Raw genomic sequence first — 13,675 nt, 5'->3', positions numbered from 1 at the left:
GACACTAAATCTTCAAATGAAATGAAAAAAAAAAAATACCCAAACCAATATAAAAGCCAAAGTCAATCCTAGCAACTGTAAAATAACAATTAAAAAAAGAAACCCATATAAGTTGACAACAAATTAAAACGCCTAGATCAACATTAACATTAAATTAGCTACAAACCTAGATAAACCAACACTAAATTAGACTAAACTAATAAGACATAAGCTTCAAATCAAATTTCAAATAAAAAATTTGGATAAAACCAACAACAAAACCACACCTTGTTCCTGTTCTGTCTCCCTCCCTCAATTCTTCAAATTTAGAATAGATAATTTTCCAGCAAGAAATCCCGTTTGCGACTTGCAGCGTTCAAAATGGTGTGGAGTCAAATAAAACACCGAGGGAAACACAACTTTCCACTTCTCAGACTCTCACCGACCGACGACCATGTCTTGAACACGCGCGCGCGCGCACACACACACTCTCTCTCTCTCTAACATCCCAATGGAATCCCTGCTCCCTCGTCCAATCCCAATCAGATTCACTAACAACCACCGCGACTCCCTCCTACTGAGTCATCTCCCCACCACAACTCGACTCAACTCGCCCTCCCCAAAACCCATCTCCCACCACCCCCTCCTCCTTCCTTCTTTTTTCCGCTTCAAACCCAAACCCCTCCCTCCTTCTCCTCCTCCTCCTCTCCGCAATTCCACCGCTCTCCGATGCACCGCCAGGACATGCGATCATGATCACGATCACCACCACCCCCATAACCACGACCACCATCACCACCACGACTATGGGGAGCTCACCGGAACTCAGAAACAGTTGGTCCGATTCGCCAAGGCCGTGCGATGGACCGACCTCGCCGATTTCCTCAGGGAGCACTTGCAATTGTGCTTCTGCTCCGCTTCTCTGCTTCTCGCCGCCGCCGTTTGCCCTTATGTGATGCTCAAGCTGGCCGTGAAGCCTATGCAGAATGCTTTTATACTCGTTGCATTCCCTCTAGTGGGGGTAAGAAAGAACTTGCATCCTCCTGTTTAATTGACTAAAACCCTAGAATTTGGTCTGCAATTGATTGAATTTGAATTGGATTTAATCGTAGGTCTCCGCGGCACTCGACGCTCTTACTGATTTAAGTGGCGGGAAGGTAAACATTCATGTATTGACGGCTTTAGCAGCATTTGCATCTGTGTTTATGGGGAATGCGTTGGAAGGAGGGTTACTTTTGGCCATGTTCAATCTTGCCCATATCGGTAAGCATTTAAATTTCGCTACTTTATGGTGGCAGCTTATTGTGTATTGATCATTGTGTGTTGTCAATGCAGCTGAGGAGTATTTCACAAGTCGGTCTATGATTGACGTCAAAGATTTGAAGGAAAATCATCCAGATTTCGCCCTTGTGCTGGATATCAATGACGGACAACTTCCTAATACGTCTGATTTGGCATACAAGCAGGTTCCCGTGCACAACCTACAAGTGGGGTCATACATTTTGGTCGGAGCTGGTGAGGTACGGGAACAAATTTACAACCTTCGTGTTCAATAGTATCACCAGTGGAATGATTTGGTAGCATCTTCAATAGGTTTTGTCCTCACTACAGTGATATATCATTATATCTCACCTAAATGATCCATAAGAATTTGGAAGCATTGTAATGGGGGCTGGTATTGTGATTAGCTGTGCCTGTAGATTGTGAAGTTTCCCAAGGTACTGCCACCATTACTATCAAGCACTTGACTGGAGAGATCAAACCATTGGAGACAGAAGTTGGAAACAGGGTTCCTGGTGGTGCAAGGAACTTGGATGGTAGGATAATCGTGAAGGTACATTCACGAATATTTTGTTTTCGATTTTTTCAGAATTGGATACATGAAGAAAAGGCTTTTCATATTATGTTCTTAATGTAAACGTTAGGAGCTATGCTGAAAGTTACAAGAAACACATTTGTGAATGAGTCTTTTTTGCGCCACTTTTCAGATTTTTTTTAACCCTTAAACTTAGCATACAAATTCACTAGATTCCCAATTTATCTTGGAAATATAATTCTTGCCACAATCGTTGATGGGATGATCTTGAAAGTTGTCATGGGTGGGTTTCTAGAGTTCTCATGCTAGTAAGATTGTTGTAATGAGCTGTGATTAGGTGCTAAAAGCAATTGTTTATGCAGGCAACAAAAATTTGGAAAGAATCAACTCGTAGTAGGATTGTGCAATTGACTGAAGAAGCACAATTGAATAAACCAAAGCTTCAGAGGTGGCTGGATCAGTTTGGTGAGCAATACAGCATGGTGGTTGTAGTTTTGTCAGCTGCTATTGCTCTTCTTAGTCCATTCCTATTCAACTGGCCATTTATTGGAACATTGGGTAATCTTCCCTAAGCACTTGAAGCACTCTTGCCACCAATGATTTTTACATTAATTTTTTTTTTCAATAGAAAAGAAATAGAATAAAAAGAAGTGGTATTTTGCTTTACCAGATCCCCACTGATAAACCAGGGAAATGTAAAAAGATTACATACATTGTTTTACTATTATTTTTATGTTAAGTCAGCCAAAATGAATGTTAGACAGGTTTGCAATATCAAAATCTGAAAGAACTACCTTATTTTCCTGCCTCTGAAATAACTAGCTGAATACCGCTTTACTAGTTGTATTCAAAATAGAGGGCATGCTCATCGTCCATCGAGCTGATATTTGCTTAATCCTCTAGCTTGCAGAGGATCAGTTTATAGAGCGTTGGGCCTCATGGTGGCAGCTTCACCTTGTGCTTTGGCGGTAGCTCCATTGGCATATGCTACGCAATTAGTTCCTGTGCGAGGAAGGTATGCATTTTAATCGATGCTACAATAAGAACTGGTTTGCTTTTCATGCATTTCCATGTTATAATCTTAAATTCTGTGCAGTAATATGGCATGCGCTGTTTGGGTATGACCAAGGAAGAAAATATCGGTAATATCGGAAATATCGGTAGTCCGAAAACACGGAAATATCGATGGAAATATCGGGATAATATTGATATCGATAAAAATTACATGGAAACCACGGAAATTGTAAGAAAAACTTGGAAATTTTTATTGAAACTTTGCAGGATGTTTATTTAGTCAATTATCTATTAGTTTATCACAAAAAATTGGAAGGAAATGCATTGCATGATGGATTTAACATTATCAAGTTGATTATATAGCGAGCTGACAAACATTGTGAGTGTAGAAAATATGTAGAAATTAATGAAAGAAGTCTAAACACACCATAATCATTTATATATAATGAATTAGTACAATATTTTACAATTTATACATTGCATGATAAGATACATGAGTGACTTAGTACCACATAGAGTTCCTATGAGGTTCAAAATTTTCACTATCTTCATCATCTCTATGTGTAGAGTGAGTGTATTTTGAAGAGTAGTTAGCAACCATGGCAATGGTTTTCAAGAATCAAAACCCAAAAGTCAATAGGAAACCGAATACTTCGGTATTTTTCGGGATTACCAAACAAATGGGATTTGGAAACCAATCCCATATCGAAAATTTCGGTATTTTTCGGGATGAGATTCCCGAACTTCAGGATGGTTTTGGTTTGGGATTTTTCGGTTTGGGTTTGGGACTTTTTCGGTTTGGTTTGGGATTTTCCGGAATTTTTTCCAGCCCTACCATGTAAGTGACCAAATAAAAAATAGAAAAATTAAAAACCACATGCCATTGACTAAGTAATTAATTGACACAATTTAAAATATAATACCACAAAAAATTTGGAATATGTGCAAATTTGTTTCTTGTAAAAAGAATTCAAAACAAAACCATATATATAAATATTGTAGCATATTATCACAACAACATAAGTGGTATAGTGGTTAAGGCGTTAAGGAGTTAAGTGGGAGGGGTTCGAACCCCTCTATGCTCAAAATTGAGACTTTTCCAAATTTTCAGGAATTTTTGGACTAATATTGCGATATTATAAGTAATATCGCAATATTTTGACGAAAACTCATTGGATACTCATTAAAATATCGGTAACTCAAAAACGCCGATATTTTCGATATTTTCTTCCATGGGTATGACACACCACCTTTTATGTTTGTTGCAGGGGATACTGCTGAAAGGTGGCCATGTGCTTGACGCTCTAGCTTCTTGTCACACATTTGCATTTGATAAAACTGGAACCTTGACAACCGGGGGGTTGGCGTTCAAAGCAATTGAACCAATTTACGGGCATCGGATGAGAAATGGTGTATCAGATTTTTCTTCCTGTTGTGTCCCCAGCTGTGAAAAGCAGGCTCTTGCTGTTGCCGCTGCAATGGAGAAGGGTATCACTTAGAAAAGGCTCTTGCTCTTCCTGTTGTGTCCCTATTGGAAGGTAGTGATTTTGGACAGCAGCCCTATTTATTTGTCTGTTTAACTTACTATCCCTTGCAATTGTGATCTTCAATGCATCCTTTCTGATTCAACATGTACCCATGTACTTTGTTTCCTGCTCAGAAGGGTAATGAACAATTTTACTCCTCGCTGAGAACATTTATTTTAATCTTAATGCCCTCTATCAAGTAATGGGAGATGTTGGAATCAAATATACTAATTAACAGATGACACGTGTTGAAGATGATATTATCAATACTTATTGGTCTTTCTATTTTCCTTTCAGAGCTTAATGAAGGGAAAGACCTTCCTTCTGTTTCTGTTGAGAGTTTTGAGTATTTTCCAGGCAGAGGTCTAATTGCTACTCTCAACGGCATCGAGGTATTCTTTTTTCTAACTAGCATAGACCTTTTTCTTTTAAAAATTCCAGCTTTAATAATGAAGTCCTTCGCTCATTTTCTTATCCAATTGACCCCATTCCGTTGTGTAATCTATACTTGCTGCCACGTCTTAGCTATTTTTCAAATCATTCCGATATCTATAGATTACATACCTTGTTTCCAGCGGCGCTCTATGTGCATGGTTATTTTCTTTTCTGATTGCATATCAATACTAATGTAATAAATAGATCATACAGGCATCAATTGTCTTTCACCTAAATTTTTTGAGTGTTTTTGGCCAGTAAGAGGTATAATGATTTCCATTGATTTCTGTCTTGTTATAGTTAGGAACTGAAGGGGGTAAACTGTTGAAAGCATCTCTTGGTTTGGTAGATTTCATTACCTCACTTTGTAGATCAGAAGATACATCAGAAAAGATCAAGGAAGCTGTGAATGCATCTTCATATGGAACAAAATTTGTTCGTGCAGCTCTTTCAGTCAATGAAAAGGTGAGGTTTCATTTTAAGTGTACGCAAATAAGGGAAACTTTTGGTTTGAAGTGGGTGTGACGACTGAAATTTTGGGGGTTAAAATTACGAGGGTATATTCATTTGGTTTGGAGTTGAAAGAAATGTGGAATAAGTGTATAGTAATTGGGTTTGGTTGAAATTATGAGGGTATGAGATATAACTGAACTGCAGAGTGAATATAAATAGGTTAGTTTTTAGCCTAAATGTGCTTAACTAAACTTAATTCTGTTTTAAATGTCTGTAACTAAGTTTATTGCAAAAAGTTGTACTTGCATACTGGTGTTCAAAATTTGCCAACCTACGTACATATTTAGGAGAGTATGTTAACAAGCTCTTCCTGAATTTTTTGTTTATCAATACGAGTACCCATTGTCCTATGGGGTGTTTTTTGTTTAGCCTTTTCCAAATCATGATGAGTCTGTGCAGGTAACATTGATTCATCTAGAGGACAGGCCTCGACCTGGGTCCTCGGATGTCATAAAAGAGTTACAAGATCAAGCAAAGCTCCGTGTAATGATGTTGACTGGTGACCATGAGTCAAGTGCTTGGAGAGTTGCAAATTCTGTTGGTATCAATGAATTTTATTGCAGTCTGAAGCCGGAGGATAAGCTCAGTTATGTTAAAGATGTCTCAAGGGAAACGGGTGAGTTTATAATTTTTAACTCTAATAACATGCCATTTGATTAATGGTCCTTGTATCTCAAAATATAATTGATCTTCTCCCACCTCTTAAGTATATCTGAGGTTCGGCAGATGCACAGTTGATGACTAGGTAACAGTAACACTAAGTAGTGTGTACGCCCTTGTTTAGGTCTTCCATCGAATGTCATAGCATAATGAAAAGTTTGAGGAATTTTTTTACCATTCTACCTTGTTATATTCATTCCTAAACGTTTTATACTTTAACAATTTGTCTATGCTCCTGCACGTTTGTTAACTATTATTGCTATGAGTACCAAAAAAGGAAAATGCATTTGCATTTATGTATTTTTCACTGAGAATGTCTTTTCTTCGTGTTTCCCCTGTGTCCATAGCCTTTCCATTCTATTTTCAATAAATGTACAATGCATTATATCAAGTGTTGATGGTTTGGTATTGCTGTGCTTTGAAAAAAAGCTGCTTCTGCTGTGCTGTGAGAATAAGCGGCTGTGAAATAAAGCTGTAGAGTGTTTAGTAAACTTTTTTGTAAAAATGCTTTTGAAAAAAAAGACAGTATTATAGTGTTTGATAAACTTTTATGTAAAACAGATGTGAAAAAAAACCGATTTTTCAAAGCCGAGTTTTGCAGCTTCTTGTTTTTGGCTTTTTTTCACCCAAAACTGTGCAAAAAAAGCTGAAGCTAAATGTTTACCGAACACAAAGCTTTTTTTGATACTAGTTTTTTTCAGAATCACCTCAGTACCAAACCAGGCCTTGATCATGTCTTTGGTGGTGGGCAACTTATTGAATGCATGCAGGTCTTTCCTCACCTGTTTTTCAAAGCTAATATGTTCATCTCAGCACATTCTGGGATTTACTACAGGTGGAGGTCTGATAATGGTTGGTGAAGGTATAAATGATGCTCCAGCGCTAGCAGCAGCCACTGTAGGGATTGTCCTTGCCCAACGTGCTAGTGCAACTGCCACAGCTGTTGCAGATGTATTGTTGCTGCGAGACAATATATCTGCTGTACCATTCTGTATCGCCAAGTCTCGCCAAACAACTTCCTTGGTACCTGCTAAACATCTATCCCATCATTTGTTTGTTATTCTGTTACTGACATTATTTTCTTCATACAAATGCAGGTGCTGGTTAACGGTATGAATCGCTTCGTTTTTTTAAATTAATGGAGCCTTATTGCTACTTTCTTTTCCATGTCTTTTAAAGTACACCATTGGAAGCAGTACCACAAACTCTTGTCTGCTTTCTAACTTTAGCTTCCAGTTTCATGATTGCTTGTTTGGTTGACACGTAGGTTCTATTACACGAAGGTGGTACCCTTCTTGTTTGCCTCAATTCCATCCGCGCTCTAAACCACCCGACGTGGTCCTGGAGGCAGGATTTATGGAATTCGGTAAAAGAACTGAAATCTAGACTCGTATGACTGAGGACACTTAAATCTGGCACAGACACCATCCAAGCTGCAGCTGAGTAACTTAAAACACTTTTTTCCCCCTTATAGTTGGTTGGTCAAGTTGGTATTCAGCAAAGGGCAACGGCACATGTTATGTATAACAAGAGAAGGGTCCGGTAAGTAAATATGATTTTGTTAAGAGTCCGTCATTTAACCTGTAAAAAGTCTTGATTTCGAGTCCGATATCTGTGTGGGAAGCACCAGAGTTTCTTCTGTAAAGCTTCCAATCATGGAGTTTGTATGTTTAATTTTAAACCCTAGAAAGCAATAAAATTGTCCTTCGATTTACAGAAAAATAAACTTGGGGTGGGGCGTGGGTGGAATTTTACAAGTTTACATTCGTTACGTAAAGGACTTGGGGCGGCGACTGGGAGGAGTCGTATATGTTTTGCATGTTTCCCATGTCTTGCTCTCCAAGCAACCTTTTTTAACCAAGTTTGAATGTATTTCCTAACCGTCCATTTTTCAACTTTCCACCTAATTTTACCATGGGCGGTTTCTCCAATTTATCAAGGACAGTTTTTAAATTCATGTGTTAAGCTAAAAACACCAATCTCATCTCAGCATGTGAACCACTCGAACTCATGAAATCTCTGAACTTGTATTTGTTGGAGAGCAATAGCATGTTTTGAACAGCTACTGCTACTAACTACTGAACTTGTTCATAGTTACAACTTCATTGCTAATCGAACACTGGGATTCATGATAAACTTCCTGTATTCGACAGAATGAAACCAAATATTTTTTTTTATTTATGATTTTCGATTGATGGCTACTGAATCTATATATAATTTTCAGTTGGTTGCTACGGCATACTCATCTTAAAGCCTAAAGACTTAAAGCAAAACTTTTATTTCCATTGAAGATTATGAGGTGGCACCACCACCATTTTTTACATTTGTTCACGTATTCAATTCAACATCTCAAAATTTCTACCCTATCAAATTAGAAAACCACCCTTTTGCGCAGTCGTTTATTTTCTTTTCCTTTAAAATGGATGATTTTGTTATGGCAGTCCATCTTTATGAGGATTGGAAAAACTCATAAAAGCATTTCGGCCTCACTTGACCATCATCATGTGATTTACCAGCGCTAAAAATCAAACCTAAAACGTGTCAGTGTAAAATAATAACTTGAAATTTGTCCCTAATTATTAGATCACCTCAAGGTGGTTGCAATTGTTTGTTTGTTGAGTCGAGATATTTTTCTTACCCAACAGGTGAACGTATTACTTAACCCTAGATCCCCACCCAACCTCTTTCTTTATGAAGAGGAATAACAAGACTTTCCTCCTCTTTTGTACTATTTTAAGCATGAAATTATATTTCCTCAAATGGCCTTTACAGTTTTTGACAAATTTACCAGAAAGCAAAGGCTTTGTGTCACCAGGACTGCATGGGTGGGTATATGTATATTATTATTATATTGCCTTTGTAGTCTGGTCCTTTTGATGGCCGGAACTCTGAAACGTATCCCACTTGCCTGTTTTTTATCTTGCAGCATACTCCTAAAACTAAAATTTGAAGTGGTTTCAGATTTAGGACCATGGTTTCCAAATAATGAAGAGGACGAAAATTTAGATTGAAATTTCAAGGATCCATTTTTACCCCTTCCCTCTTTTTTTTCCTTGGAAGGTGTGCATGTTTTTCGATGAACAAGGCCAAATTTTCCAGTCTCAAACCCTCTCCCTCTGTCTCTCACTGTACATTGACCAAAATTATTTTCGCCTACTCAACAAAAACATAGATAAATAAAATAAAAATAAAACCAACTCTTCCGTCCTTCCCTCCCCCTCCCTCGATTTTATGGTCAGGTTTTCACTGCCTACCCACTTCTTCTCTCCAAAAAGCAAGCTCATAACTCTTTTGCATTGAGCTCCCTTCGATCATCCAAATTGCCAACTTGTCCGGAATAATCCGCACTTCTCTCGCTCACTCAATTCTGCTAAACCCAATTCGCTTCACCCCAACGTTCCAAAACCCCTCATTACCACCGGCAGCCTGCTGAAAACAAACCCCGCTCTGCTCCAACCCCGCCATGTAGTTCCTCACCTCCTTCCTTATCATCCCTTGCATCACCGCCAGCAACTCCACCGGAATATTCTGCACCGCCACCGACGTAGTCGAGACCGGAGCTGGAGCCGGAGCCTGGGTGGACTCGGTCACAGCCGCAACCTGGTTCGACACCTCCTCCGAATCGACCCCGGGTAGAGACAGAGACAGCGAAGTCGGAGGGTCGTTCTTCTCGCTGTTACTGCTGTTGTTGTTGGAAGACGAAGTCGTTTCTGCCGGAGGCAACACCCCGCCAGTTCTTGCCAGGGGCCTGTACACGTGGCAGTCGGACAGAGACATGACTTGCGCGCTGGAGTCGCTCGCGTCCGACCCGGACGGGCTACCCGGGCTCATGTAAAGCCCGGTTGAAACGGGCACGCCCGACCCAGCACTAACCGACCGCTTCAGCGGCGGCTGCTCGTGGTCACGGAGAAAATGACCATCGTACCCTCCATTCAAATCGACGCCGCCGCCGTCGGAGCACTTCCGCTTGAGGGTGGAGTTCCAGTGGTTCTTGATAGCGTTGTCGGTCCGGCCGTTGAGGAGGCGGGCGATGGTGGCCCACTTGTTCCCAAACCGAGCGTGGGCCCGGATGATCATGTCGTCCTCCTCAGGCGTGAAAGCCCGGTGCTCCACCTGCGGCGACAGCTGGTTACACCACCGCAGCCGGCACGATTTCCCTGACCGACCGGGAATGGACTTGCTGATCAGCGACCAGTTCCTGGGGCCGTGCTTCTGCACCAGCTTCTGCAGGGAGTCGTCCTCCTCGGGGCTCCATGGACCCTTGATCCGATCCATATCTTTTCTGCTCACCGCCATCGCAATTAACTCACAGACTCTTTCTCTCCCCTTAATCTTCTTTTTTTTTTTCTTTTAAATTTGAATTTCTCTGTAATCCTTTGAAATTTGAAAGTTGAGAGTTTCTAGTATTATGATTTGGGAGAGGCGAAAAACGAAGTGGGGAGGGGGAGGGAGGGGCTTTTATACGAGGGAGGGAGGGAGGGGTGAAGGGGTGACCGGTTGGGCCGGTGGAGGTTGGCTGGTTAAATAGTTGGTATTGACGGGGTAAGCGGCACCGCTCGTTGGAAGCAATCGGTTAAGAAATGGGGAGTTTTGGGATACAGCTGGTGAAGGACACGCGTCATGTAGAAGGTGCACTGAATTACATAACATATCACTCTTTGCCTGTGTTTTTTTTCTTTTCTTTTTTGTTTGCTCCTTTTAATGCCCCATTACATTTACAGCATCGGGAGCGTCCGCTTTACTCTGCCACAGTTGGAGTCTTGGGCGTTCGTTTCGCCTTATTTTTCAATTTTTTATTTAGTTATTTAATATTTTTGGAAGTTGTAGATAATAATCAGCGGATTTAGGCATTAAGTTAGCTACGAATGTTATGGGTTGGGAGCGTTTTGGTTCAGCACGCATCGTTTATATTCTTCTAGAACTATTTCCACTTGATGGTTAGGAAAACAAAATCTAACATCTCATTTCGTTTTCGTTAAGAGCATCAGGTTTCGTTTATAATGTTATAAAGAAGAATGGTTTAGCTTGATGATAACGGAAAATTAAATTTATTAAAAATTGAATAAAGTAATATTTGCGGAGGGGATAAGGATGGATGATAACTGATAAGTCTGATTTGGGTGCGAGACGGGTTTGACTGAGGAAGTCTGCCAGGCTGTAGAGCATTTTCGTGTGGGATTTTTTTCCGCTTCTTTTTCAAACATTTAAATAATAAAAAATTAAATTTAAAAAAGGGCAATGCTGAGGGGTGAGGTGGCAGAAAGCGACAAGGAAGGCCGAATCCGGGGGCAATCATTACAGACCATCCCATCAAGTCCAGCCTGTAAACCTGCCACCACCACCCACCTCCACCGTCCGATTCATCACATCATGATCTCTCTCCCTCTTCTGATCTTCTGATCTTCCGATCTTCCGATCTTCCGATCTTCCCCTCCCCTCAGCCACCGACATACTCTCTCAAACTATAAATATACGTATTGGAGGACCAAGTCCTCGAGGGAGCAGGCTCGGGCTCTCTTTCTCTTCACCTTCCTCTTCCCATTAAACATGTACTTAATTACCTTAATTGACTTCCAGTTTGATCGAATCATCAATCAGACGATACATTTCATCAAATATAGATTACGGAGGCAAGGACGACTACCTTTTTGTCTTTGTGATTGATTCACTGATTAATTTTTTTTTTTTAGTAAAGCATTAGCTAGTATATGCTAGTATAATAGCAAAGAGTTTATGAAAAGTCAATTTTGAGAGAATCTCCTTAATATTTTTCTTAGTACCATATATGCTAGTATACATTCAGTTCCAATTCGCTTTGTATTCGTAATAGTACGAGTGTTGAGTTGCAAAGAAAATTTATAGTGTTTCAAAATATAAAGAGTTGTTGAGTGAGTAACGCAAAATCTTAATCATTATGTAACTATTGGTAAAATTCTTAAAAACTTTCAGAACATAGAATAATCATCCAACAAATTTTAAGATTGAGATTGTCTGTTATTCACTAAAAGATAATTTATTTATAAAGAATAAAAATAGATATAGAGCAGGAGACAGATCTTTCTCCATATCTATTTCTGTTACTCGTACGTACTACCGACTACCTAACGCATTATTATTTCTAAAGTTTTTTAAAGTTTAAAAATTATTAAAAAAAGGTTTAAATAGTTGTACATTAAAGTGTGACTGACTGACCTTACATATTGTGGCAAGCAGCTGGTACATATTGTTTAACATTTTGTAGTAAGTAATAATAACATCCAAAGTTTAATATTAGTACTACGATTTAATAGTATTTATTTTCGCTTATAGTAACATGTTATAAGTTTGATTTTAATTAAGATGAATTTGAATCATATTATTGTTAATTTATTGTAAAATTTAACTAATTCTCACATTTTTTATTATAAACAATATTATTTATTTTTAAAAAAAAATTTAACTACAATCATTTCGTTCAGGGAGTCTAAGGGCTGGTTTGGTATTGCTGTGCTTTGAAAAAAAGCTGCTGTGAGAATAAGCGGCTGTGCTGTGAGAATAAGCGGCTGTGAAATAAATCAGCAGAGTGTTTGGTAAACTTTTTTGTAAAAGTGCTTTTGGGAAAAAATGCAGTCTGATAGTGGGTCTTTTCATTAAAGGAGCAATGTAGCTCTGTGTGCTTTGAAAAAAAGCCAGTTTTCCAAAGCTGCAAATAGCAGCTTTGGCTTTTTCCTTTGATTTCAGCTTATTCTCACAGCAGCTTCCAAAATAAGCCCTTTTTTTTCAGTTTACCAAACACCTAAAATCCTCACAACTTTTTTTCATGAGTGTTTTTTTTTTAATCACCTCACTCCCAAACCACCCCTAAATCTTTTGCAACTATTTTTTAAGTAACTAAAAAGTACTTTTGAAACTGAACTTGCTTTTTCTGATTTGTATATCGTGCTTTTAGAATTGTGCTTCTATTTTCGAAGTTTTTATGGGCTTTGTTTGTTTTCTTTCTGTTCTTTATAATTTTTTAAGTTGCTGGCAACCATTATTTTGTTTTCTTTTCTCGAAGTTGGTGTCAATCATCATAGTATCGACAGAATTTTCAATGTATTAGAAAGAAAAAAAAGCCATATATTACCATATAATTAGCAGAGTTTTTATTAAGTATTCCTCTAATTATATAATATGTGATGTTTTGTCGTGTTTCTAGCACACTCAGAAACCTCTCTGTGGTATCAACGCAAGATTATCCAGGTATTAGGCTGAATGGACCGTGGGCTCCCAAGTCACCTAATATTTATTATCTATGTGCATAAAACAATTTATTAAGAATGAACCTCACATTAGAAATTAAAGAACCTTGCATGTGCTCATTTTTTTTTTTTTTTCACCTCGTGTGATTCAATTCGTTCAAGAACCAAGCCACGTCAAAGGTCAACGAGTTTTAAACAAGCCAAAGCCCTGAGAACATCATATTTTAGAGATAGATGAAAAAGTCCATTTGCATCTCAAACTACATTTTCAAGAGATGTAAATGTGAGTTATGCTGCACCGGCGCAAATGTAAATTGGAGATCTCATTTACTTTTCACTCTTTAAATAGAGAGACGTATCTCCTAAAAGGATCTCCATTTTTAGGAAAAAAAATTTTGATTGTATATTCTGTAAATCTCGATTCATAGATCATTCTTGCAAATCAATTAAATATCTCAAATATTTCCGATTCGGCTAATATGCTGCAAGAATGATCTATGAGGTGCAACTTG

At 38.8% G+C, this 13,675-nt stretch overlaps 1 protein-coding gene and 1 pseudogene across 1 annotated transcript; one reads left to right on the top strand and one right to left on the bottom strand.

Annotated features, from left to right (window-relative positions):
* Positions 1-88: 88 nt before the first annotated feature.
* LOC126605667 (probable cadmium/zinc-transporting ATPase HMA1, chloroplastic) lies at positions 89-7,508 on the top strand (annotated as a pseudogene).
* A 1,410-nt stretch (positions 7,509-8,918) lies between these two features.
* Positions 8,919-10,382, bottom strand: LOC126605663 (transcription factor MYB73-like). The gene has a single exon (XM_050273081.1). It carries the CDS (start codon positions 10,237-10,239, stop codon positions 9,301-9,303), a length of 939 nt encoding a protein of 312 aa, XP_050129038.1. The 5' UTR covers positions 10,240-10,382; the 3' UTR covers positions 8,919-9,300.
* Between the last annotated feature and the right edge of the window lie 3,293 nt (positions 10,383-13,675).

Source organism: Malus sylvestris, chromosome 15 (assembly GCF_916048215.2).
Source record: "Malus sylvestris chromosome 15, drMalSylv7.2, whole genome shotgun sequence".
Lineage (NCBI taxonomy): Eukaryota > Viridiplantae > Streptophyta > Magnoliopsida > Rosales > Rosaceae > Malus > Malus sylvestris.
The sequence above is the reverse complement of the archived record's forward strand: the minus strand, read 5'-3'. Positions and strand labels throughout refer to the sequence as shown.

Bases quoted from the DNA above. Each gene is read 5' to 3' on its own strand.
- LOC126605663 (XM_050273081.1), bottom strand. From the start codon at position 10,239: ATGGCGGTGAGCAGAAAAGATATGGATCGGATCAAGGGTCCATGGAGC.